This window comes from Monodelphis domestica, chromosome 1 (assembly GCF_027887165.1).
Source record: "Monodelphis domestica isolate mMonDom1 chromosome 1, mMonDom1.pri, whole genome shotgun sequence".
Taxonomy (NCBI): domain Eukaryota; kingdom Metazoa; phylum Chordata; class Mammalia; order Didelphimorphia; family Didelphidae; genus Monodelphis; species Monodelphis domestica.
The window spans coordinates 389,866,698-389,892,781 of record NC_077227.1 but is presented as its reverse complement, the minus strand read 5'-3'; the positions used below and the strand labels follow the sequence as shown (position 1 = coordinate 389,892,781).

At 46.1% G+C, this 26,084-nt stretch overlaps 2 protein-coding genes across 6 annotated transcripts in view; both read left to right on the top strand.

The window, feature by feature from the left end:
* The window catches only part of LOC100031900 (lateral signaling target protein 2 homolog), a 134,589-nt gene extending 127,510 nt beyond the window's left edge, over positions 1-7,079 (top strand). For 4 of the 5 annotated variants that reach the window (XM_056811688.1, XM_056811687.1, XM_007474137.3 and 1 more), the window contains exons 5-13: positions 219-308; positions 450-539; positions 2,156-2,254; positions 2,394-2,834; positions 3,279-3,367; positions 3,697-3,789; positions 4,645-4,725; positions 4,939-5,042; positions 5,433-7,079. In XM_056811688.1, the coding sequence (XP_056667666.1) occupies positions 219-308; positions 450-539; positions 2,156-2,254; positions 2,394-2,834; positions 3,279-3,367; positions 3,697-3,789; positions 4,645-4,725; positions 4,939-5,042; positions 5,433-5,549 (1,204 nt within the window). In that variant the 3' untranslated portion in view covers positions 5,550-7,079. The remainder of the gene's footprint in view (positions 1-218; positions 309-449; positions 540-2,155; positions 2,255-2,393; positions 2,835-3,278; positions 3,368-3,696; positions 3,790-4,644; positions 4,726-4,938; positions 5,043-5,432) is intronic. The other variant, XM_007474139.3, reaches the window with a different exon arrangement.
* Positions 7,080-9,284: 2,205 nt separating this feature from the next.
* Positions 9,285-25,951, top strand: MXD3 (MAX dimerization protein 3). Its single transcript, XM_001381000.4, has 6 exons — positions 9,285-10,544; positions 11,151-11,247; positions 11,625-11,654; positions 12,519-12,633; positions 24,868-25,045; positions 25,301-25,951. The coding sequence occupies exons 1-6, from the start codon at positions 10,475-10,477 to the stop codon at positions 25,414-25,416; spliced, it is 606 nt and encodes a 201-aa protein (XP_001381037.1). The 5' UTR covers positions 9,285-10,474; the 3' UTR covers positions 25,417-25,951.
* Positions 25,952-26,084: the final 133 nt, after the last annotated feature.

Here is a 26,084-nt window from a genome sequence, read left to right as displayed (position 1 = left end):
CAGACCTGGGGCAGGGAGATGTGGATGGAAAGCAACTACCTTTGGGCATTCTATACTCTCAGCTTCTGAGATTCTACCTTCTACCTTGATCTGAGAGCCTGTGGGACATGAGGATGAGGGAAGATGGGGTCAACAGCAGAGTAGGCTTCTGCCACTCTTAGCAACTCAGGAAAGCCAGAGGAGGATGTCTTTGACTATCACTGCTTCTTCCCTCCCAGCTACGTGGCAGTGGTTGCCCCCATGAAGTCCCCAGAGGAGCTCCAGCAGCAGCAGGAAGTGGCTGTACTTTTCTGTGAGACGGTATCCAGGTAAGCAGCCTTGTGGGAAGAGCTCCGGAGGATGGTTCAGGCTGGCTGAGGAGGAATCCCCTGGGGCTGGATCCCTACAGGGCAGGGGGTGGTCAGGTCAGACCATGCCTGGACTCATCTCCTACATTATTTCTCAATCAGGGCCCTAAAACTTGGCTATCTCACCCAGGAGATGATTGACAGCTATGAGCCTACCCTCATGTTGACTATACCTCGCCTGGCTATCATCAGGTGAGGGAAATCCAGCCTCAGAGATTTTCAGGGCCTCCCTGTAAGGGTAGACTCTAGGGCCAAGGCCTCAGCTAATCTCTGGGAGAGGAAATGGAAGGGGGAGACACATGTTTGTAGGATCTTGAGCTGGAAGGTACCTCAGAAGATAACCAGTCCTATCCCTTCTGCAAGCAAAAATCCTGTCATCCATCCTGGACAAGTCACTTTCTGCCTCTAGCCCTCAGTTTCTTCATCTATAAAATGAGAGGTTTGGGCTGAAGGTCCCTCCCTGAGGAGTGGGCATCTATCCCTGAAGCCTCAGGGAGGTCTCCATTGTTGAAGAACCCTGAAATCATCACTTCCTACGTCTGGAAAGCAGTAATTCTTAGGAGGTTTTTCCTTCAATTAAACTGAGATCTGCCACTCTGTCACTTCTGTCCTAAGTTTCTAGTTCTGCCAACCAGAACAAGATACCCCATCAGAATCAGTGGGACTGACAAGAACAAGATTCCTCTTCCATGTAACAATCTTCCAGCCCATTCATCCTACCTAGACCCTTAGCTCTTCTCTTCTTCATGCTATACATCCCCATTTTCTTTCTTTTTAAAAAACCTTTACTTTCTGTCTTGTGATTAATACCATGTATTGGCTCCAAGGCAGAAGAGTGGTAAGGGCTAGGCAATGGGTGTCAGGTTAAATGCCCAGGGTCACACAGTTGGGAAGTATCTGAGGCCAGATTTGAACCCCAAACCTCCCATGTCTAGGTCTGGCTCGAAATCCACTGAACCACCCAGCTGCTTCCATCCTGATTTTCTTCAGGTGTCTCTCATATAAAAGGTCTAGATGATTTCCAAGTTCTCTTTCATTTCTAATCTATGAGATAAGATGATGTGGTTCCAATTTTCTTCTTTTTTTGGTAGCTCTTTTCAGGGTACAGTAAAGCTGGGCACGACTTAATGATGTCCTTCCTGAAATGTGCCCATTAGAGCTGGTCATAGAATTTCAAATGTGTTTATAACATAAATGTCCTCTTCCTCCCTGGTACTGGACACTAGAGTAGGCAGCATTGGGCACTGGACAAAGGATCAGACAGAACAGTGGAAGACTTGGACTCAAGTCTTGACTTTACCACTTATGGTTTTACTTATTTCCGGGCATCTCATTTTTCTCCATCATAAAAGGAAAGGGGTGGACTAGATGATCTCTAAGGTCTCTTCCAGCACGATAGTCTATGATTTTATCATCAGTTGAGCCCAAGGTTGAACTTTGCTTTGGGGACTCATTGAGCTTGATCCACTAAGACCTCAGCCCTATTTTTAGTTTAATTAAACTTAATTTTCCCTCATTTAAAAAAGAACCTTAAGTCACCAATTCTTTCCTCCCCCACCTCAATGAGATGGTAAGCAGTATATTATAAATTTTCATGTGCCATCATGTAAAACATCATGTCAAGCTCTTTAAAAAATAAACAGCTTTCTAGTCATCATATTCTTCTTCCCCTGTCCCCATTCCCACCTCCCCATCCTTGCACAGTAAAGGTTTTTTAACCTAAGTTCAGGACTTCAGGGCCTGGATTTGAGATGAATATTGGGGTTAGAGACTGGGAAAGGCCCTAACCCATATCCTATCCTCCACAGTGGTCTTCTCATTCACCCTGAGGGTCCCCTGAGCCTGAGCCCACCTGGTGCTACAGCCTATGTGTTCAGTCCCTTCCGAAGCCTCCTACAGAAGATCCAGTAAGCTGCAAGGGAAGGGTGATAGATAGTTCCCATTGGTCTGGTTTGGGAAGGCCATGAGATACTGTGGTGGACAGGGTGGAGCCCAGAGGGACAGGCATGGATTCTCGGACAAATTTTGGCCCCTCTCCTCCTACAGAGCCCTACTGGTTGTTTTATCAGCTGACGAACTCTTCATACTTGAACGGAGCCTGTGTATGGCAGATGCCCCCTGGGAGCCCCTGGACAACCCCAGACAAGAGAGCTCAGTACCTAGCACTTCTTGTCAGACTAGGGTCAGGGCCCCACATATGTCCTTCAAGCAGGACCCAACTCCTGACTGTCCAGGTCAGAGCATAGGAGCATCAATGGAAAGGGTGGGGACCAAGCAGCATCGTGAGCCAGGTACCTCCTTTCCATGGACTGACTCTGGACATGTGCCCTGCTCGCTGCCATTAATGGGGTCGGTGCCCTCTGAAGCTGGGTTCCCTGGCATTGTCCAGGACTTAGGAGTCCAGCATTCAAGGGAACCAGGGAAACAAGAATCCAGAAGACATGGTGCCCACCACTGTATTGGACCACACCAGCCAGTGGCTGCCAGGTAAGCTTTCAGCCAGGAGGTGTGATTCCCATGGGAGCCCTTCTCCATCCTTACCCCATTGCTCAGGATCTTGATTCCCCAGAGCCCAGCAAGGCCAGTCCCACTCAAGCAGGTCTCTGCTCAGCCTTGATGTATGACTTATCAGTGTTCTTATTTCAGGAATCTTATTAGGTCAGAAGCTAGAAGTCCTGGGTTCTGACCTTTCCCCTCTCTAGGCTTGTTTGTTCTTCTGGAGACTGAAAGAGTTATGAAATCTCAGAATTTTTTGAGACCCTCTGCTGAATGTACTTTCCCTTCTTGCCCAATCCCTTGTTATCTCAACCCAAGGTCTCATTTTGTCCCAGAGGTAGGGTGCAGGCTTGTGGGAGCTTTCTTCTCCCAGCAGCCTCCCTGCTGTTTTTGGGACAGGTGGCCCATCTGAGCCTCTGTCTCTTCCTGGGACAGGTTCCTGCAGGCAGAGATGGGCAGGGCGCTTCGGGCCAGCTACCCCAGTCCTCAAAACATGCTCCACTCCCTCTTTGTCTGCATCTCAGGTAAGGGCATGTTGGTGGTGTCTCTGCTGTCTGAGGCAGGGGAAGGAGTAAGGATAAACTCAAGCCTGGGGTCTTTAACATGGACATGGCTGGGGCTAGTCTGTCCGGGTCCACCTGTACTGGGGGCTAGGTTGAAGGAAAACTTTGCTCTGGATCAGCTCAGCTGATGGGGAAATGGGCCAAGCCTGGGAGGGAAAGGGCTAGTTTTTGGAGGAAGGCTGAATGGGTCTCTACTAGCTTTCCCAGAGCCTGGCAGAATAAGGGGGGACACTGCCTGGGGAGGGGCACTGGCCAGGGAGAAGCCACTTGCTACACGCTTTGTCCATCAGGTGTAGCTGACCAGTTGCAGACCAACTTTGCTAGTGAACTTCGGGCCATCCTGCACATGGTGTTCCTGGTGGTGGTATCCAAGTCTGGGACAGGTGAGAATCTCAATGGCTACTGTGATATGAAAAGGAAGATTGCAAAAGGGCTTTGCAATGTGAACTTCCAATTGATTGACATATGACACTACCAAGAGGCATGGAAAAATTGTTGGGTTTGGAATGAGAAGATCTAGATTTAAATCCTGATTTTGTCATTTAATCATCTATGTTCCTTTAGACAAGTCACCACTTTTCCGGGGTTCAGTTCTTTCTCTTGTTAAATAAGGGCTCTTAGGATCATAGTTTAAAGGAGGACGGGCCCTTCAAAGCCCCTCTTACAGAGGAAGACTTTACAGTCTTAAATAACTTGCCAAGGTTCCTACAGCTTATAAGTAACAACTGGATTCGAATTTGGGTTTTCCTGATTCCAAATCCAAGGTTTTATCCAATACAAAGTCCATGCTGTCACCAATCACCAAAGATGAACTCTTGGGTCCTTTTTGTCCTTTAAGTCGATGACCCCATCCTGTTGCTATTGTCCATGCCCCACATAGCAGGAGTGCCTGGGCCAACTGAGAGGAGGTTCCCTACGAGGGCTATGGCTATACTAGGAAGCTTATCTGCAATCAGGTTTAAATACTATTGGAACAAGCAAAAGAGAAAAGAAATTTATTCTTCAAGGCAGCTCGGTAGCTCAGTGGAGAGATAGCCAGGCCTACTGACTTTGGAAGTCCTGTGTTCAAATGTGGCCTCAGACACTTCCTAGCAGGGTGACCCTGGGCAGGTCAGCAGTATTGATTCTAAGATGGAAAGTAAGAGTTTGGGGGGGATGAGGAGAACTGTATCTAGTCTCTATCTCCCTAGTCTTGTACTTATCTCTGCATCCTCTCTCTCCCTGTGACCCCAACGAAGAGGAAGAAACAGAGGAAGGAGGCTGTAGGCTGGCTGCCCCTCTGGCAGATTGCACCTTGTGTGTTGAATATGGCCGAGAAGGTGAGTTGGGTCCAAGGAGAGCCTTGCACACTGGCTCGCCCAGTGGGTCCTGGGGACTTTTAGTGGGCTTCCCCCATTTAGCTTTAACTGCTCTCATATTAGAGATGTAGTTGTCAAAGGCGTTATACCCATTGTTGTCCCCATGTCCATCCCCTAGCTGTGGTGTGCATAGCAATGGCTCCCCCCAAATGCATACCCTTGATTGCCTCACAGAGCCTCCTGCCTGGGTCCCCGATCAGGCCTGTCTCCACTGCACGGCCTGCCAGACTCCCTTCAGCTTCACTCGCCGAAGGCACCACTGTCGGAGCTGTGGGAAGGTAGACTGCCCTTGCCTGGGACGGTGGAGGGTCAGGACAAGTAGAGGAGAAAGAAGGCAGAAGGGAACCTGCTGGGGAGGTGGAGGGACAGATGACTCCTGGGCCCACTCTTCAGGCCTTTGGACACTAATAAGAACTTGAATGGCCCTTAAAGATCTCTCAATGCAAGCCCTTCATTTTGCACAGGATGCCCAGAGAGGGATTCGTTGTGTGTCAGCATCCCTCCCTGAGCCATAGGATTCTGGGAACAGTGATTCTAGGGTGGTCCTTTTTAGAGCTGGGGGAATGGGGGCAACAGCAGTGAGGGCAGGCCCTTCTTCGGCTGCTGATGCCGGCCTCTCTGGGGTAAGAGTGGAGGAGATGGTGAGCTCTTCCTCCTTTGCCCCCTAGATCTTCTGTTCACGATGCTCATCCAGATCGGTGCCTCTGCCTTGGTTTGGCTACATGAAGCCCGTGCGGGTGTGTGCCCACTGCTATGCTGCCCACGTCATTCCAGGCTGCTCCTGACATCTCTGCCCCAGGCACGCATGAGCCTTTGGGGCCAGCTGATGGAACTGCTTCCGCCTGTGTCCAGGCTCTGTGCTGGGGACTAGGGAGCCTTGGCTGCCCTTGGGACAGTCATCCGGGGTGCTGAATCGAACTCAGGGAGGAGAGATTCAACTTGAGTCTGCAGGGGAGAACTTCCCTGCTGCCCTCCTCCCAGGTGAGGGGTGACTCTTGGGCCCATGGACTGTGGTTCTGGGGTACTCTTCCCCCTCAATCTTGAAAATTCTCAGGGGTGCTGCTCTCACTGCTCTCACATGAGCTGTGTGCGAGTGACCAAGAAAGGGCAGAGGTTAGGGTGTGCCCATCCTCTCTCCTTTCCTTCCTTCCTCCTGGGTTCTCTTGGGACCTCTTAGAATAGACTGGCCCTACTCTTCAGCCTTCTCTTCTCTTTCATGGCCTTTCACAGGCCTGTAGTCTGGGTCTGGCCTGAAGGGGGACCCTGGGGAGTACGGCCAGGTGTTTGTATATGTATATATAAGGTGTCAGTGGCGGGGTGGAGAGCACTAGAGCACTCACTCTTAGTGCAGCCAGTCTGGGCTTGTGAATAGCTGATCCATCCCATCTGTTCCCGCCTGTCCGGTGGGGGTAAGGGGCGAGCACCGGAGTTATGGTTCCTATTGTTCACAAGTATATTTCTGTTTAATTAAAGACAGAGATTCTTCTAAATGGTCTTTAGCTCTCCTGTGGCCCAGCTAGCAATGGGAGACAGACAGGATGAAAGGGAAGGAAAATGGCATTTGTTCAGGGGCTTTTACTCATAGTTGCCAACCAGTTCCTATCCTACACTTAGAGTGCATGGAAGACTGAAAGCAGCAAAGTTGTAGAATACTGAGGGTGGGGGGAAGGTAGTTGAGGGCCCTATAAAACCAAGGGGACAATAATCCCTGATTTTTGTCCTATACCTGATAATAAGAATAGCTGGGTCTGGAGTCAGGAAGACCTGGGTTCAAATCTAGCCTCAGACACTTCCTATCTGTGTGATTGTGGGCAAGTCACTTAGCCCTGTTTGCCTCAGTTTGCTCATGTGTAAAATAAGGTGGAGAAAGAAATGACAAACCAAGAAAATACCAGATGGTAATTGAATACCACTTGGTAATGATGACAGTAGTGGAGAGATTTCCATGTTATGTCCTTCATTGATGCTTCATTTTGGAGTAGGAGGCAGGTAGGTGGTTCAAGTCCTACCCCAGACCCTTACTAACTGTGAACCTGGGCAAGTCTGCTCTAGGACCCAATTTCTTTATCTGTAAAATGAGATTTGGATCTGAGAGCCTTGAAATTCACCTTCCAGGTCCAAATCTTTGATCCTTGATTCTTTTTAAAGTCTAGCAGGATCTTAAAAAAAAAAAAAAAGCTTTATCAATGCCTTATATTCTTAGAGCAAATTTATTTCCAGATATATTTGTTCCTCTCCCTCTCCCACACGAGATCCTTTCCTTGTAACAAAGAAAACACTTAAAACTAACAGACCCAGACATCCAACCTTACATCACACACAATGTTCCACACCCCCAACTTCCTCACCCTTTCACTGAAAGGAAGGAGAAACATTTCCCTATCTCCTCTCCAAAGGCAAAATGAGTCATGATAATTACACAATGTTGGGCTCTGCCAGATTCTTTTTGTTCCCCTTACTCTAGTCTCTGTGTCTATTGTTTTTCTGGTTTTGCTTGCTTCTCTCTGCCTCTGTTCATACAAATTTTCCCCATGTTTTTCTGGATTCCTCACATTTGTCATTTGTTATGATGCAATAATATTCTATTACATTCTTATGCCACAATTTGCTTAGTCTCCTGATTGGTGGACACCCATTTTCTGACCCTTGATTTAAAAAGGGATGGGGGCAGTTAGGTGGCTCAGCAAATAGAAAGGCAGGCCTGGAGGTGAGAGGTCCTGGGTCCAAAATCTGGTCTCTGGCTGTGCATAAATGTTAAAATTAAAAAAAAATATTTTAGTTGTGCCTTTTGTTGTTTGCATTAGTAATTTCCGGGTATATCAGTCTTCCACCTTTACAGCCTTCCTTTATGACAAAGAAAAACAGTTAAGCAAAACTAATGACACAGTGACCATCTAGGAAGTAGTAACTTCCTCCTTCCTGTCATTCTGGCCCAATAATTTCAGTGTTACCTTGACTACTCACTCACCCACAACAAATCTGTTAGCTTCCAAATCATAATGTTTTTTGCCTTTTTAGCATTCTTGAATTCCTTCTCCCCCCCCCCCCCCCAACTCATGTAGCTCCACCCTGGTTCAGGCCCAGATGATCTCTTTTCTGAGCCATTGTCCTAGAATCCTGATTGGTTTCCTTGTCTCAAGCCTTTCTTCAATCCAGTTCCATTCTCTGAATTGTGAATTTCCTGAAGCATAGATCTGAGCATGTTACTTCCCTGCTCAAGACATTCCGCTGGGATTGATTAAGCAACATCCTTGTGCCTTCAGGGGTTAGTAGAGCCTAACTGCATATTAGATGGGGTGAAAAATTAGTATATAATAAAATTATTTATTTCCAGTAAAACAAAACAAAACATTCCACCCATGATCAAGTTTAGAAGTTCCTCTGTTTAGAATTTAAAAAGCCCCTCACAGGTTGGCTCCAACCTGCCTTTCTGGGGCTTCACTAGCTCTGTGAAGGAGACAAATAGACTCTCTGGCTGTTCCTTGCATACAGTATTCCATCTTCCATCTTTCTACGTCTGGGAATTCTTTGTTTCCTTTAAGGTTTAAACACCACCTCCTTTCGGTAGCTTTTCCTGTTCTCTGCCTACTCCCAACCCCCAGATTATTTTCCTCCAATTATCTTTTTCTTCTTTCTCTCCCCACTCCCCCTTCTGTCTCCGTATCAATTCTAAGGACCGCTAGGGCTGGGCAGTTGGGGTTAAGTGTTTTGTCCAGGGTCACACAACTGGGAAGTGTCTGAAGTCAAATTTGAAATCAGGTCTTTTCACCTCCAGGCCTGGATATCTATCCACCGTGCTACTTAGCTGCACCAAATTTTCTTGTTATTATTTTTTTTAATATATATCTTATGTATATGTACTTGCCTTTCCCCAGTAAACCTCCCAAGTGCAGGGATTGTTTCATGTTTGTCTTTGTTTCCTTAGTGCCCAGCATACCGCAGGTGCTTAATAAATGCGTGTTGATAGTTAAGCTGAAATCCTCACCCATCCTGTACTAACCCTCCCCTCCGCCCCCCAACTTCGGCTGGAGCCTTTTCGGAGTGAGCAAACTTCACCAGTACAGACAGTGGCAGAGCCCCGCATTAGTTTCGACTCTGTCACTCCCTACAGTCGTTGGCCAGGGGCTTTCCTGGCGGGTGGATGGGAGTGGGAAGTGCTTTCTTCTGGGCACCGCCAGTGTAAGCCTGGAATACAGTTTGCGGTTCTGCCGGCGCAATCTAGAGGCGACGCGGGTGAGTGGGGCGGGTTGGGAGGCAGCACCCGGCACCTGCGCAGTGCGGCCTCAGGGCGGAGAGTCTTGGCTGATGCCCCCACCCCCTTTTCAAATTTGAAACCTGCTCTTTCCCGCCCGAATTTGTTTGCTCAGGAGGCGGGACAGAGCGGCTCCGAGTCAGCTAATGGGAGCAGAGCTGCCCGAGAGCCCCGCCCAGAGAGTGACGCCAGCCCCGCCGTGCCAATGAGAGGGCCGGAAAGTGCCGGCCCAGCCCTGGCAGTGCCCACGTGTAGAGTTTGGCTTGTCTGGTCCTGACAGCTGGAGGAGGAGGCTGTCAGCGGCCGGGGCTCCGGGGCCAGAGTCCAGCTAGGGTTCCCAGACCTCATCTATGGCCTCTGAGAGTTTCCCACCGCCGCCGCTCCAGCTTCATGGGACGCGGACGTCCACTGCAGGGAGCAATACCCTTAGTAGGAGGAGCAACTGTGGGCCTTGGGGCTGTGCCACAGGATCGGTCCAACCTTAGGCAAGGAATGGCCACTAATTTTGTGGTTCTGAGCGTGCCTGTTTTCTTCTCTGTAAGATGAGGAGAATGGCGAACTAGATGACCTCTGGCCTGTCTTCATTGGCTTATGAATCTAGGGTCTATGAGAGAGGCGGAGGAGAGAAGAAAGCATTGCGCGCCTCTTCCCAGGAATCGGAAGATCAGAACTGGAAGGGACCCGAGAAACTGAGAAAACTCAGGTCCAGAGAAGGTGGGACTTGCCCAAAGTGGTAGAGTCCGTCAAGGTCGGGGCTGTCCCTCGAATCCAGGGCTCCCGACTCCTCCATTTAAAGCTCTCGCCACTACCCGGGTGGAGGTGATGAAAGGAGTAGGGGCCCAGGGTCACTTTCAGAGGGGCTCTGGCCGAGCCTGGTTCGAGAGCCGCACTGGGTAATTAGCCTAGCCTCAAACTCAATGGCCACCATCAGCTCTTTTCCTTTTCCCTGTGGGATCCTGGACTAGACACTTCCCTTCCTTCCTCCCTCACCTCTCCACTCCTTGTCCCAAACTTCAGATTTTCTAACTGTAAAATGCGAGTAGATAGGTGGTTTGTCTCTGCGATCCCCTTCCAGTTCTAATCTTGGGAGTTTTGGAAGCAGCCATGAGCTAGGAACCTTTACCCAAGGGGAACAGACGCTTCACCTGGCGGGATCGCGGCACCTGAATCCAGGGCTCACCTTTCCAGGGTCGGCCTGGACTCTGCGTGGGGATCTCCCAGCGGCTAGGAGAGGAGGAAGAGGCTCAAGGGCCAACCCCAGTCGCAACTCCCGGGCGAGTTCCAAGGGGGGCGGGGCGAGGAGCGCTGGACGTTCGAAGGGGGCGGAGTCCGACTGTCTGTGTTTGTTGCGCCGTGTCAGTTACATTGTAACAAAAGTGCTGCCGCCACCCGAGCCTCAGATCTGTACCCCAGGCCCCAGGTTCGGCTCCCGCCCGTCCGCAGGCAGCTGTGGTCGCGATGGAGCAGGGTGCCAGCAGCATCCAGGTTTTACTGCAAGCAGCTGAGTATCTGGATCGGAGGGAGCGAGGTAAGAAATTTAGGTACCCCCCCCTCCCCGGTTTGGGCCTCCCTGTGTGTCTTGTTCCCCTCAAGTCAGACCCGGGCGGCTGCAGCCGGGAGAGCCCAAGGGTGGGAGGCAGCTCCCCGGGAGAAAGGCTTTTTTTTTGCAAGCTAAACTTATTCTGCTTTCACCTTTTAACTTCGTCAAGTGACTACCCCGCCTGGATCCTGCGGAGCCATCAGAACTGGGGCGGGGGCAGCATCTTGCTGTCCGCTGTCCTCCCCCCTCCCCCTTTCAATCCATCCCAGGCTGCTCCGCTAGCTTCTCCCCCGACTCCCCGCTAGGGCTTCGTTTCCCTCGCTGTCGTAGCTTGAACCCCCGCTCAGCTTGGGTAGAAGGAGGGAAAGAGGACCTGGCGCCAAAAACCTTCTCCCCTTTTCCCCATAGTCCGCAGCGCGCCCCCCACTCAGGGGGCCGGGGCTCACGAACAATCTAGAGATGTCCCATAATCTGGCTTGTGATTTGGGGCAAGCCATTTAAACTCTTTTGGCCCCAGTTTCTCCATTTGTAAAATAACCTGATCTTGAGGTGTCTTCTAGCTCTAATCTTCTCTGAATACAATCTCTCCCTCAGAGGCAGAGCACGGCTATGCTTCCTTGTGTCCTACTCACAGCCTGGGTCCAGTCAACCGCGGAAGGAGGAGACCCAAGGCTCCTAGGGACAGTTTAAGGTGAAGGTTGGATTTTGGAGGGGGGGGTGCAGCATGAGGTGGAGTTGGCTCATCCCGGCCTCAGTCTACTCAACTATGAAGTGGGTGTCCCGGTTCTGACTCTAGGGGGAGCCCACAGGTGACTTAGTTTCAGATGGTGCCCGATAGGGGGTGGGTTGTGGCTGGGGTGATGGGTCTTTTACAGGCTGGGCACAGAGAAAATTCTGTGTATAACTGAGGGCAAGCCACTTAACCTCCTTGGGCCTCAGTTTCCTCATTTGTAAAATGAGGATTTGGTTAATCTATAAGGCCCTTTTCAATGGGAGAGGACACAGGGTAGCCTAGGTCCTGAGTAGCTGCTGGCCTGCTTCACCTTCACCCCCTCACTTGCCTTTCAGATCCATGCACAGCGAACTGGAGAAGCACAGGTGATTCTGGAGGGGGTGGCTCACTCTTAGGCCTCATTTGCTCCAAAAAGTGTTTTCCCCTTTTCTCAGAATTTCTCCAGGGGCTTGGAGGCCAGGGGATTTGGGTTCCCATGGGAGGGGGGAAGACTGCCTGGGGTACCAAGATAACACCTTAGAATCATAGAGGTAGAGCCAGAAGGAACCCGAAATGGTGTCTAGTCCAACCCTTTCCTTTTTGAGAAGCAAAGAGGTTTATTTTAGTGAGCCTTGAGCTTGTTTGAATCTAGGCTCTGGCATCTTCCATCTACATGAGTGTAGGCAGTTTCTTTAGCTATTACTAGAGACAACTATTTCCCTGATTTGCCTACTTTACAGAGTTGTAAAGAAAGTGATTTGGAAAAGGCTATCCAAAAGTGATATTATTCTCTAAAAAAATGAGAGGGTTTGGGGCAGCTAGATAGCTCAGTGCACTGAGAGATGGGAAGTCCTGGGTTCAAATGTGGTCTCATACCCTTCCATTGCTGAGCCCTTTCCACTCTTCTGCCTTAGAACCAATACACACTATTGAGTCCAAGGCAGAAGATAAGGGTTGTAATTTTTTTAAATGATGGAGTTGGATGGAATCTAGGATTCCTTTCTGGTTAGGATTGTAGCACTAGGGAGTTCGGTAAGGACCCTTGCCTTATTATCATTATTGTCATCATGGGGGGGGGGTCCTCAGGCAGAGAGGCTGCTGGATAGGAAGTGGTCCTGGGCTTCCTGCTGGACCCAACTGGAGCCTGGCAATTTGCTGCTATTCCCCCAACACCCCCCCATCTTAGGGGAAGCCCCCAAACCCATGGATCCCTTCCCAGAAGGGCCTGCTCACTCTCTTCCCTCCCACAGGAGGGCCCAGCTGAGGCACTGCTTGGAGCAGTTGAAACAACAGATGCCCCTGAGCACAGATTGTGCCCGGTACACCACCCTGAGCCTGCTGCGCCGGGCTCGTCTACATATCCAGGTGAGGTGGGAAGGCCCTGGACTCTGTCCTGGTCCCTATGGGAGGAAGATCAGGGACTAGGGGAAGCACAGTGCTATCTCGTGTGTTGCAGAGGGCTGGAATTCTCCCAGGGTTCCATTTGCCATCATAGTGCAATAGAAGGCTAGATCTGGGAGACTAAAGGGCTGTGTAATCTAACCTTTTCCCGATGCAGAGGAGAAAATGGAGGGCTCTGAGTCCTTGACCAAGGCCACACCATGAGCAAGGTCATTGCTGGAGTGAATCACCGTCGCCCCTCTTCTGGCTTCAGAACCTCTTTCTTCCTATCATATTCCTCCTTCTTGGTGTTAGACGCATGCACTGAAGGCTCTTGGGGCCAGCCCCTTGCTCTCTAGACAGGATAGGGATTGGGCCCTGGAGGGACTTCTTATCCGTGAGACCAATGTCTACATGATGTCAGTGAAATTGGGACAAATGGAGGCCATTAGTGCTGTGACAGCTCCAGAGAGAGGTGAGCAAGAAGTTTCATCTCTATGAATTTAGTAGGGATTAAACAGTTCTTCAACCAGGTCCCCAAAATGTCCTGAACAAGAATGAGCTACATAAGATTTATCTAAACAAGAATTAATGTGTGGAAAAAACAGACATGAGGTGTTAGTAGACTCTGCTTAATATGAATTAGCAATGTCCTGGGAAGGCCAAAAAATGGTCTCAGGGCTGCTCAGACAGGCCACATTCCCCTTAGAGAGGGGGGCAATGGTCTCTCTGTTCATTCATTAAAACGGGCTACACTTGAAGTATCGTTTCCCATTTGGGGCTCCACATTTTAGAAGGAATACTCGTGAGCAAGAATTCATTTAGAGGAGGCAGCGAGGTGGCATGGGGAATAGAGCACCAGGGCTGGAGTTGGAGGATCTGGATTCAAATCTGAACTCAGACACTTTCCTATGAGGCCCTGGGCAAGTCACTTAATTCCAGTTGTCTAGCCCTTACCTCTCTTCTGCCTTGGAATGGCTTCTTAGTATCAATTCTAAGAAGGTAAGGATTTAAAATTTTTTTAAAGGAATTTGTTTAGAGGAAGAAGACCAGGATTAAAATCTTACCATAGGATTTGAATCAATGGAAGGAATTGGGAATGTTTAGGCCAAAGAAGACTTAAGAGGGTGATACTGATGCACTTGCTCTCTTTACACGTCCAAAGAGATGGCATGGTGGGGAGTGATCAGACTGTGCTAGTTAGCTTCTCAGCACCAGCCTCAGAGGGCCAAGTTGCCAAGAAGCAGGGTTTGTTAGGGAGAAACATGCTAACAATTAGAGCTGGCCAACAATGGAAACAGTCTGCTGCTCTGGGAGCTTCCAGGGGTCTTTGTCCCTGGAAGTCTTTAAGAGGAACATGGATGAGTCCTTGCAGGGAAGGTGTAGAAGTGAGTCCTTATTTAAATTGTACAATAGGGGCAGCTAGGTAGCACCATGGATAGAGCACCAGCCTGGAGTCTGGAGGGCCTGGGTTCAAACAAGACCCTGGACACCTCCTAGCTGTGTGACCCTGGGCAAGTCATTCAACCCCAATAGCCTAGACCTTGCTGCTCTTCTGTCTTAGAACTGGCACTAAAAACAGAAGATAAGAGTTCTAATATATATATATAGTACATTTAGGGGATGTAGTCAGTGAACTCGAAGCTTCTACAATAGAAAGAACTCAGATTTGGTGGAGAGGAGGGAGGGCTTTCAAGGTGGGCCCAAGCAATAGCTAGGGATTCTGTAAAAAGCTAAAAGAGAGTGTGTACAAGGCATGGGGCAAGGGTGGGGAGGGAGGGAGGGGGAACAATCTGTTCGAGGGCCCCAAGGTGGAAATCTAGAGAATAGCAAGTGGACTGTTCTCAGCCTACAGAGATTAAGACCATCTGCTAGTGCTTAGTGTGGTGCCTGGCACAAAGGATCAGAGATCTAGGGCCAGAAGGGGACCACAAACTCCATCTTGTCTAAGCTCTTCAGAGGAAACTGACTTGACCATGGTGACAAAATGAATAAGCATCCCAAGTGGGACTTGAATACTGCTCTTTCTGACTCCAATGCTTATCCCTGCCATGCCTCATACGCTAGGAGCCCTCATGGAGCAAGTGCTTAATGAATGCTCCCTGAATGAATTCCATAGGAGCTCGCTTAATTCCCCTTTGTTCCTGTCATCTTTTTGCCTTCTCCTTGACTTATTCTAGTAAGTTCATCAGACAGGAGATGACTATCCCTTCTCCCTGGTCCCTTCCTAATCTGCCTAAAACATGTTCGGATCTTCCCAGTCCTAAAACCTTCACCCTCACCCCTTCTCCTCAAAGCATTATCCTTTTCCCCATCCCCACCCCCTTTACTGCCAAACCTCTGAGAAATATCACTTATACCCAACGTATAATTCTTTACCTCTTGTTCATTCACTTTTCAACCTGTTCCCATGTGTCTTTCATCCTTGCCGGTTCCCATAGAAACACTCTTAAAAGTCACCAATGTTCTAATCAATTCATCCAGTGCTGTTTTATCGGTCCTCATCCATTTGACGCCTTCTGCAGCATTTGACATGATGGACCATCCTGTTTTTCTTTACCTTTCCTTTTTTAAAAAAAAACCCTTACCTAATGTCCTAGAATTGACACCAAATTTTGGTTCCAAGGCAGAAAAGCAGTAAGAGCTGGGCAATTGGGGGTAAGTGACTTAAGGAGGATCACACAGCTAGGAAGTGTCTGAGGTCAGATTTGAACCCAGACCCTCCAGACTCCAGACTTGGCATGCTTTTGAATGAGCTATGTGGCTGCTCCAATCCTTTCTGGCTACTTTTTCCTACCTTGGTTTTAGTGTCTGAACATTCTCCTTGTTCTCCCTGACTACTGGTTCCCTACCTGTTCCTGTTCCTTACCCTGAAAGAAATTGAATCTAGAATAAAAACAACTGCTTTCGAATTCCAACCTTGCCATCTAATAATGATGGCTAATGACTCTTTATGTGCAAAGCATTTTTTTATGCATATCATTTAATGAGGCCTTATATACATTCTGAAGACCTCTACGTATTGGTTCCAAAACAGATCAGTAAGAGCCAGGCAATGGGGGTTAAGTGACTTGTCCAGGGCCACACAGCTAGGAAGTGTCTGAGGTCAGATTTGAACCCAGGACCTCCCATCTCTAGGCTTGGTTCTCAGTCCACTGAGCCACCCAGCTGTTCCCCTGAAGACTATATTACCAGGCATTGTTATCTCAGTTTTAGAGGTAAGCAAACAGGCTCATGAGTGTGAACAGAACACTATGACTACACACCTTTTAAGCATCAGAGATGGGATTCAAACCCTCATGTCTTCCTAACTCCAACTTCCAGGGTGCCAAGCTGTCCCTTTTTACCTATGTGACCTTAATTACTTAAGGGATTACTTAATCAGCTTCTCTGGACCAGTTTCCTCATTTGTAACGAGAAAGGGTGGATGATTTCAACAGTTCCATCTTATTTAAAATCTTATGACTCTTCCTGTCCTGTTAGGGTGGAATCTAGTCTTGGCCTTCTGTTCTCCCTTGGAAATCTTGTTATCTCTCAGCTGAGGGTCCTCAAATCTCTCTGTCTCTAGCCCTGATCTCTTTTCAACTCCATGGCTCCTGGCTATCCCATGCATGTCTCAGACATAACATCTCCAAAACTGAACTGCTAACTTTTCCCGTTTCTCCTCCTGACTTCACTGTTTCTGTCAATGCAATATTTACTGTAGGTCCCATTTTGGACAGCTTGATGTCATCCTTGACTCTTCCTGCTTTCTTTCCTTGTATGTCTAATTAGTTTCCAAGGGCTAAAGAATCCACCTCTGAAATGGCCTCCCACCTCTTCCTTATTTTTTATATCTCAATACTCTTCCAGGGCAATCATATTACCACAATTCATTCAGCCACTCCCCAGCTGATGAGCCTCCCTTCAATCTCTAATTCTTTGCCACTACCACAAAAAAGAGCTCCTAGAAACATCTTTGTACATATAGGTCCTTTTCCTTTTTTTTTTTTAATCTCCCAGGGTTATAGACCTAGGAGTGGTATGGTAGCAATTCACTGCTACCACCTTAATCTAGGAGTGTTGGGGAACCTATGGCACACGTGCCAGAGTGTGCCAGAGGGAGCTGCTCCCTTTCCCCTCTCCAAGCATGCCTGAGGAAATTGCTCACATGACTCGACCCTCTGTCCAGCAGCCCAATGGGAGTGCTTCATCCCTCCTCTGTCTAGCGTACGGTGGCAGCTCACATGCAGTGTGAGGGCTGCAGTTCGGACACTTGGTCTCTAAAAAGTTCACCACCACTGGTAGGTTTTCCTTACCCTCTGCTTGGAGTACTGCAAAGACTTCCTAGATCTGCTTAGAATTTTTTGTTTCCACTCTCTCCCTCTCCTAAGTCATCTCTCCCATTGCCGCTGAATCAACCAAACCTGCAACAGGAACTTTGGAGATCTTTGCCTGGAGTTTAAGGAACTTGTCATTCAGCTCCATGTCACTTTTATAGTCCTTGTGCTTTAGCCAAATCGGGTAACTTGAAATTCCACACACACAACCTACACTTATAGGCCTCCATACCTTTACTTATGTTCCTCTGAATGCCTAGGAAAGTTGTTCTCTTAGCCTATACTGTCTGTTGAATTCCCACCCATCCTTTTAAGTCTAACCAAAATGCCACAATGTTCAGGAAGTTGGAGGGTAGTAGGGGAAAGAGATTAGTATTTTGGGTCAGAGAAACTGAATTTGTATCCTGATTTTGTTCCGTTTTACCTGTGTGGTCTTGAGCAAGTCCCTTGATTTCTCTTGGCCTCAGTTTGATTCTCTGAAAAGTGAGGGGTTTGGATTATATGATCTCTAAGCTCCTTTCTGCCTCTAAATCAATGATTTTATAATCTCATTGGGCCAGAATACTAGATTGGCTTGTCTGGAGGGCCTAGTACCTTGACCAATGAGGAAGAATTGGGTGGATAGGATAACATTGAAGAAGACTGAGTACCAGATGAAGAATTACTATTTCTTTTTTTAGTCCTCTCCTTCCTCCCAGATCCTTTCCTCCTAAATATTCCTCAGTCTTCCATAGTAACCATTCCATTTTGACATCTGCCTTACTTCAGTCCCATGTTCTTTCCAATATCTCACACTTTCTTACAATAGCGTTTTTATACCATTTCCCCAATTTATTATTTATTTAACATTGTTTTTCTCTTTAAATTTTGAGTTCCACATTCTCTCCTTCTCCTCCCACACTTCTCCCACCCACGGAGAAGGCAAACAATATGATATCAATTATAATGTGAAACCATGCAAAACATATTTTCCTATGAGTCATGTTAAAAAGCAAAGAAAAAAATAAAGTGAGAAAATTATACTTCAGTTTGAACTCAGAGTTCATCAATTCTCTCTCTAGAGATGGATAGCATTTCTTCATCATGAGTCCTTTGGTATCGTCTTGGATCATTAGAATGATCAGAGCAGCTAAAGCTTTCACAATCAATCTTCATTACAACATTGTTGTTACTCTGCAGTGATCTGCTTCTTCTCACTTCACTTTTCATCAGTTCACATAGGTCTTCCCAGGGTTTTCTGAAACCACTCCCCTCATTATTGCTTATGCCACATTAATATCCCATCACAATTATATACCACAACTTATTCAACTATTCCCTATTTGAGTAGCCTCCCCTCAATTTCTAATTCTTTGCCACCACCACAAAAAAGAGTTGCTATAAATATTTTTGTACCTATAGGTCATTTTTCCTTTTTCTTTGATCTCTTTGGAGTCAGAAGGTATGCCTGTTTTCAGAGCCTTTGGGCATAGTTCCAGATTGTTCTCCAGAACAGGTGGATTAGTTTGCTGCTCTACCAAAAGTTCATTAATGTACCTATTTTCTCTCATCCCCTCCAGTATTTGTTTCTGATATGTATGAGGTGGTATGTCAGAGTTTTAATTTGCATTTCTCTAGTCAATAGTGATTTAGAGCTTTTTTTTATAAGCCAATAGTTAGCTTTGATTTTTTTTTTTGCCTTCTGAAAACTGCCTGTTCATATCTTTTGACCATTTTATCAAGTGGAGAATGGCTCTTATTTTTATAAATTTGACTCAGTTTCCTTAAATACTTGAGATATGAAGCCTTAATCAGAAACTTGCTATAAAAAAGGTTAATGTTACTTCACTGTGTATGGTACCTTTTAACCAAATATAGTTTCCCTGATTATATCTCTTTTAATTAGGCCTCTTTTTTACTTTTGCTTTGTCTGAGATCATGATTGCTCTGTCTGCCTTTTTTTACTTCAGCTAAAGCTTCATAGATTCTATTCCTGCCCCTTATTTTAACTCTGTGTCTCTTTCTGTTTCAAGTATGTCTTGTGTATACAACATATTGCTGGATTCTGGTTTCTAATCCATTCTGCTATTCTGTTTTAAGGGTTAACTCATCCCATTCACATACATATTAATGATTACTGTATATTTCCCTCCTTCCTACTTTCTTCTGTTCTTCCTACTTTTTCTCTTTTTAATCCTATCCTTCCTCAAAAGTCTGTTTTGCTTCTGATTGCTGCCTTCCCTAATCTGCCCTCCCTTTTCTCCCCACTCTCTCACCATATTTCTTATCCCCTTCTCCTCCAATTTTCCTATTGAGTAAGATAGATTTCTATACTCAACTGAGTGTGTGTGTGTGTATATTTTCTCTTTTTAATTCAATTCTGATAAGAGTAAGAATCAAGCACTGCCTGCCTCTACCTCCTTCTATTTTCCCCTCCACATTATTTATTTATTTGTTTATGTATTTATTTTTAAAATCCTTACCTTCCACCTTAGAATCAATACTATTTATTAGTTCCAAGGCAGAATAGTGGGAAGGGCTAGGCAAAGGGGGTTAAGAGACTTGCCCAGGGTCACACAACTAGGATGTGTCTGAGGCCACATTTGAACCCAGGACCTCCTGTCTCTAGGTCTGCCTCTCAATCTACTGAGCCACCCAGATGCCCCCCCCCCTTGCCCCGCCACTTTAAATACTCTTCCTTTCTTGCCTTGCCCTTCCCCCTTCTCCCAGTATATCCCTTTCTCAACCCTACATTTATTTTTTGACAATCATCCCCAAATTGACTCATACCTGGGCCTTCTATGTAAACTCCTAATTGCTCTAATAATGACAAAGATCTTAGGAGTTACCCATATCATCTCCCCATAGAGGAATGTAATTAGCTTAACTTTATTGAGTCATTTTTGATTACTCTGTCATTCTATTGAGTCTTCTGTTTTGAATGTCAAATTTTCTATTATTTTCATTAAGAATATTTGGAGGGGCAGCTAGGTAGAACAGTGGATAGAGAGCCAAGTCTGGAGTCAGGAGGTCCTGGGTTCAGATGTGACCTCAGACACTTCCTAACTGTGTGGCCCTGGACAAATCACTTAACCCCAATTGCCTGGCCCTCATCACTCTTCTATCTTAGAATTCATATTAAGACAGAAAGTAAAGGTTTAAAAAAAAAGAATGTTTGGAAGTCCTCTTTTTCATTAAATATCCATTTTTCCCCCTGAAGTATTATAGTCAATTTTGTTGGGTAGGTTATTTTTAGTTGTAATCTTAATGCCTTTGCTTTCCAGAATATCACATTCTAAGCCTTCTGGTCCTTTCATGTGGAAGCTACTAAAACTTGTATGGTCCTAACTGTGGCTCCATGATATTTGAATTGTTTCCTTTGGTTGCTTTTAATACTTTCTCCTTTAAAGTGTATATCTCCTAGGAGCTCTGGGATTTAGCTAAAATGTTCCTGGGAATTTTAATTTTGGGATCTCTTTCAGGAGGTGATTGGTGGATTCTTTCCATATCCATTTTATCCTTTGGATCTAAGATATTGGGGCAGTTTTCCTTTAAAATTTCTTGAAATATGATATCTAGGATTTTTTATGATCATGACATTCAGGTTTAATTCTTTAACTCTATTTGATCTATATTTACAGGTCAGTTGTTTTTGCAATGAGGTGGTCACATTTTTCTTCTACTTTTTCATTCTTTTGTTTTACTTTTGCTTGAAGTCTCATGGAGCAATTAGCTTCCATTTGCCCAATTCTGATTTTTAAGAAATTATTTTTTTGGGGGCAGCTGGGTAGCTCAGTGGATTGAGAGCCAGTCCCAGAGAAGGGAAGTCCTGGGTTCAAATCTGATCTCAGACATATCCCAGCTGTGTGACCCTGGGCAAGTCACTTAACCCCCATTGCCTAGCCCTTACCACTCTTCTGCCTTGAATCAATATTGATTCCAAGATAGAAGTTAAGGGTTTAAAAAAAATTATTTTCTTCTTTTCTTTTTCACCCCCCTTTCCATTTGGCCAATTCTGCTTTTAAAGGAGTTCTTTTCTAAAAATGTGTACCATTTTTACCATTAGACACTATTTTTAATGGATTTTTATTATACACATTTTTTTACATTTGAAAACTTATAATTAATTAATTTAGAATATTTTTCCATGGTTACATGATTCATATTCTTTCCCTCCCCTCCTCCCACCTCCCTCCTGTAGCCAACAAGTAATTCCACTGGGTTTTATTTACATGTGTCATTGATCAAGACCTATTTCCATATTATTAATATTTGCACTAAGGTGATTATTTAGAGTCTACATCCCCAATCATATCCCCATTAACCCATGTCAAGCAGTTGTTTTTCTTCTGTGTTTCTACTCCCACAGTTCTTTCTCTGAATGTGGATAGTCCATTACATTGGATTGTACCACAGTGTATCAGTCTCTGTGTACAATGTTCTCCTGGTTCTGCTCCTTTCATTCTGCATCACTTCCTGGATGTTCCAGTTCCCATGGAATTCCTCCACTTTATTATTCCTTTGAGCACAATAGTATTCCATCACCAACATATACCACAATTTGTTGTCGTTCCCCAATCGAAGGACATCCCCTCATTTTCCAATTTTTTTGCCACCACAAAGAGCACATAGACCCTATTTTTAAGGCATTGTTTCCTTCAGTATTTTTCATGCCTTCATTAGCAAGCTATTAGTTCTCTTTTCACAATTTTCTTGTATCACTTTCATTTCCTTTCTCATTTTTTCCTCTGTCTTATCTATTTCTTTCACTCTTCTGAGAATTCTTGCTGGTCTTGGGACCAATCACCATTTTCCTTAGTCTTTGCTTGTAGCTGTTTTTACATTCTTGTCATCTTCTGAGCTTATGTCTTGATCTTCTTTGTTACTATAGTAGCCTTTTGTGGCCAAAATTTTTGGGGGGTTGTTTGTTCATTTTCCGAGCCTATTCTTGACTTTAAATTTTATTTTAAAGTTGAGCTTTGCCTACCTCTGGGTGGAAAGGTACTATATTAAGCTTTAGGCTTTTTTATGCTACTATTCTCAGAACTAGTTCTGGGGATGTGCAAATTTTTGGTGCTTCCAGGGTGGTGTTATCTTGTTTTTTTTTGTTTGTTTTGTTGTTGTTGTTGTTTAAACCTTTACCTTCTCTCTTGGAATCTGACTAGTTTTCTGACCCCCTTAAGTATTTCTGGGCTTGAGAGCTCCCAAAGCTGCTGCTGTTATGGCTGCTTCCCAGGCCTACCATTAGTGCTTACCCTGGTGTTACAGTCCTCTCCTGAGGACTCTTGTGTTGTCTTGGGCTAGATTAATGTCTCCTTCGGCTCTTTTGTTGGCTCTGCCTCTCCAAAACTTGATTCAAGGCATTATTTTAAAGTTGTTTGGAGGGGAATGTTGGGAGAATTCAGCTGGGTCTTGGCCTTGGTTCCACCCAGAACCACAAATAACTTTTTACACATCTGCCCCACTTCAGTCTAAGTTCTTTCCAGTACACTATACTTTCTTACAATAACTTTTAAAAAATACATAAGCACCAAAGCAGGGTTCCATTTACAAAGCCAGCAGTTTCTGATTGTACATTTGATAGTGACGGGAGAGCCAGAGGACCTGGTGTTTTCTCAGTGTGATCTCGAGTAAGGAATTTCCTTTTTCGGCAACCCAGTGGTTTGAACTAGATGATCTCTAAGGCCCTTTCCAGCTCTAATGTTCTAAGATTCCACAAGAGACCTTCATTGAAACCCAAGTCCTATCTAATTAGCTCATTTGTTAGTTATCAGTTAACACTTTAGGAGGGATGTCTGTATGTGGGGATGCCTGTCTGCTTGCCTGCCCAGAGAAAGCTCAGAGTTGTGGGATGACAATTTTGACAGAATAAACCCACAGCTGACACTCTCATTATCAGTGCTCCGAAACCTTGAGCCAGTCCTATTTCCTATTTGCATCAAGTGCAAATCTCTCAGCCTGGATTTATAAGATTCCCTCCTATCTGGCTTCAAACCACTTCCGTAACATCACCTTCTCCTCCTCCTTCGTACCCCTTTAGCTAGGCAGAACTCTCCAACACACTAAGAACTCACCGTGCTGATTCCTGCCAGGTTAGCATTCCTTTGTCTGCAATTCTTTCTTTGCCTCGCTCCATCCTACTCATCTTCAATAGACTTCTTAAGTTCTGCTCCTTGAAGGAAAATTTGTCTATGCATTCCAGACTAGTCCCTTCTTCTGTCTCTTCTGAATGCTCATATTAGATTGAAACATACAGCAAGATACTATTTTCTATTAAAAAAATATTCCTTGTTCCTTTTCCCCCCTCATAAAGACTCTCTCATATGCTATTTTTTCTTAGTTATACTAATGGTGGCTTGAAGTCAGGATTGTTTACTGATATCCTGTTGCTTCCTCCACATTACCCATCAGTCCGTATTAAAGCTCCAAATATACAAATTATTGATTGGTTGATGAATAGATATTTATTACACATCTGCTATAACATGGATGAAATGTTGATCTCAAGGGATTAGAGTAGAAAAACCCAGCTGCACTCTGGATGTTCATCCCACTCTTCTTGGCTGTGATACACAGATGATGCCTTGGGGCTCCTTTTATCCAGTTACAAGACAGATCGAGTTCTTAAATCATGTCTTCATTGTCTATGTCTACATGCTCAGTCTTGTGGGAACACAACATAGGAAGACCAGATCTCAACCTTCAAGGAACTTTCAAACCTTTTGGTGGTAGCAGTGCAAGGAGACCAATACGAATGATGATGAAATATTCATTATAGGACCTCCAAGGAGAGGGGGCGGGGGTCAGTGCAGGTTGTTCTGGTGAGGGAGTTTCATGGAGGAATTGGGCCCTAATGGGCTATTGGCACCTGGAGAGACAACCTAGACTAGACCTTTCTAGAGAACGCTTTAGCCCCAGAAAATCCTAGGAAACCAATCTAAGTACTAAAAAGGCTACCAGCTCAGGTTAACATTTTTTCCTGCAATAGCTGTTAAAGATAGGTCTACTCCTTTGGCTAATGTGAGTTGGCCTGAGCTCCCAGAACCCATTGCAATCATTCAAAAAATTGATCTGATGTGAATAAAGTTAGCTCAGATTCATTGATTGTCAGAACTAGTCAGAGAACCCATCCAACATCCTTATTTTACAGCTGGGGAAACTGAGGTCCAAAAATGTAATGGACATACTTTGCCCAGTTTAGACAGGAGCCCCCACCAGATACTCCCACCTTTTGACTACATTGCCCTGACCCCTCTTATACTTTACCTGCTACCACTATTTTCCTGTAATCTTAGCACCTGTATGCCCTATCCTTCCTCCTTGCCAGAGTTAAATCCACTCTACTGCATGGGAGAAATCAGGGTCTGGAAGGCCTCAGGGATAACAAGCTAGAGAAACATGATTTAAACATTTACTGTCTTTCTGAACTATGAGGCTACATCAACAGGCCTTCTTAGCTGTCCCTGGGGTGATGAGCATGGACAGAGGCTTCCTCTCCTCTCCTCCCTCAGATCACCAAGACTTACCAAGATGTTTGTCTCAGGAGGGGGCAAGAGTGAGGCTCTCTGAAGGCCCAGCTCTGTCTAGTTCCACCCTAACGACTTTGAAGAGTAGTACAGATCCTGTGTAGCTGGAGGAATGTTACCACAGAAGCCTTGTCACCTCTGCTGGCCTAAAAGGTTAAGCTCAATTAGCTCCTGCAAGATGACTCAAGGTGCCATCCTGGGGGGGATGTAGGTAGGGTAGCCCTCAATTCATCTTCTGTATCACCTTTACGAAGGTCTCAGGATCCCAGAGTATGGGACTTTGACAGACTGGGGCATGACTTGGTTAAACCAAGTTCTTGTAGGGATTAGAGATGGAAGGGGTAACCACCAGTGGCTAGCACTGAGGGCTAACTCATTGCTTCTTGTGACCCTAGAAGCTGGAAGAACAGGAGCAGCGGGCACGAAGACTCAAGGACAGGCTCCGAAGTGAACAGCGGAGCCTGCGCCAGCGGCTGGAACAGCTCCAGGGAGCAGGTGGGGAGTGGGAGCGTCTCCGAGTAGATAGCCTGGACTCCTCGGGCCTGTCTTCAGAGCGCTCTGATACTGACCAAGGTAAGTGACAGCCCTGATTATCCTGTTTGGAATTAGGGTCAGTCCTGATTCTGGCCACCTCCCTGCTTTCTGAGTAGAAAACAATGGCCCCCAGAAGACCTGGACCACTGCTACAGACTCCCTTGTAACAAGCAAGTTCATCCATCTCATCCCACTGCTAAAACAGCGGGGCCTACCCTTTAGCCTTTTAAGAAAGGCAAGATTTTTTCCTTTCTCGGTGACTTTGGACCTGACTTTTCTCTGGTCTCTCCACAGAGGAGCTGGAAGTGGATGTGGAAAGCCTGGTGTTTGGGGGTGATGCCGAGTTACTTCGAGGCTTCAGCACAGGCCAGGAGCACAGTTACTCTCACAGTGGTAGTGCTTGGCTATGACTGCCCCCACAGTAAGCAGATCTCCCACTCTCCTGGCTGCACCAAGCTGCCCAGCTTGCCAGAGAAGCTGCCACAGGACTGGTGATGTTGGGTATTCCTGCAAAGCAGAAAACTATAGAACTGCAGAGGCTGCTACCGGCTCTTGGAGCCATTTTAACCAGCCTCAGTTGCATCCTTCCTCTCTTATGTGGGCACGAACTGAAGCTTACTCATGTTGTGGGAGGAAAACAGGAGTGAGCCAAGGCCCTAACATGGAACCAAACAATGCAAAGATCTTTTCCATATTAGAGGTTACAGGAGGCAACGAGAGGCCCCTAACAAGGGGCTGATGTGGAGCTGGCCCATTGCTGCCTGTGTTTTTATACATTTTTTACAACATTGATTTTTGTTCCTTTCGGGATTGGAATGCAAATCTGGTTTGGTGTCCAGCACCCAAGGGACTAGTAGCATTAAAGTGGGATGGGGCTGAACTCAAGACTGGCTCTAGCTCCACAAACACCATACAGTATTTTCAGTAAAAAAAATATTTTTTAAATTCTGCCAGTATGCTATCTTTATTTTTTTATGACTGGGAAGAAAGGGTACACCTCAAGTCCCATGCACAATGTCATTCTAACCTGGCAGGATTACGCAATACCTCCAAGGTTCAGAAACTTCTATAGGCCAAG

Excerpts from the sequence above, each read along its gene's own strand:
- MXD3 (XM_001381000.4), top strand. The coding sequence starts at position 10,475 with ATGGAGCAGGGTGCCAGCAGCATCCAGGTTTTACTGCAAGCAGCTGAG. Across the intron at positions 11,655-12,518 it reads AGCGAACTGGAGAAGCACAG|GAGGGCCCAGCTGAGGCACT; the intron begins GTGATTCTGGAG and ends TCCCTCCCACAG. Across the intron at positions 25,046-25,300 it reads GCGCTCTGATACTGACCAAG|AGGAGCTGGAAGTGGATGTG; the intron begins GTAAGTGACAGC and ends GTCTCTCCACAG.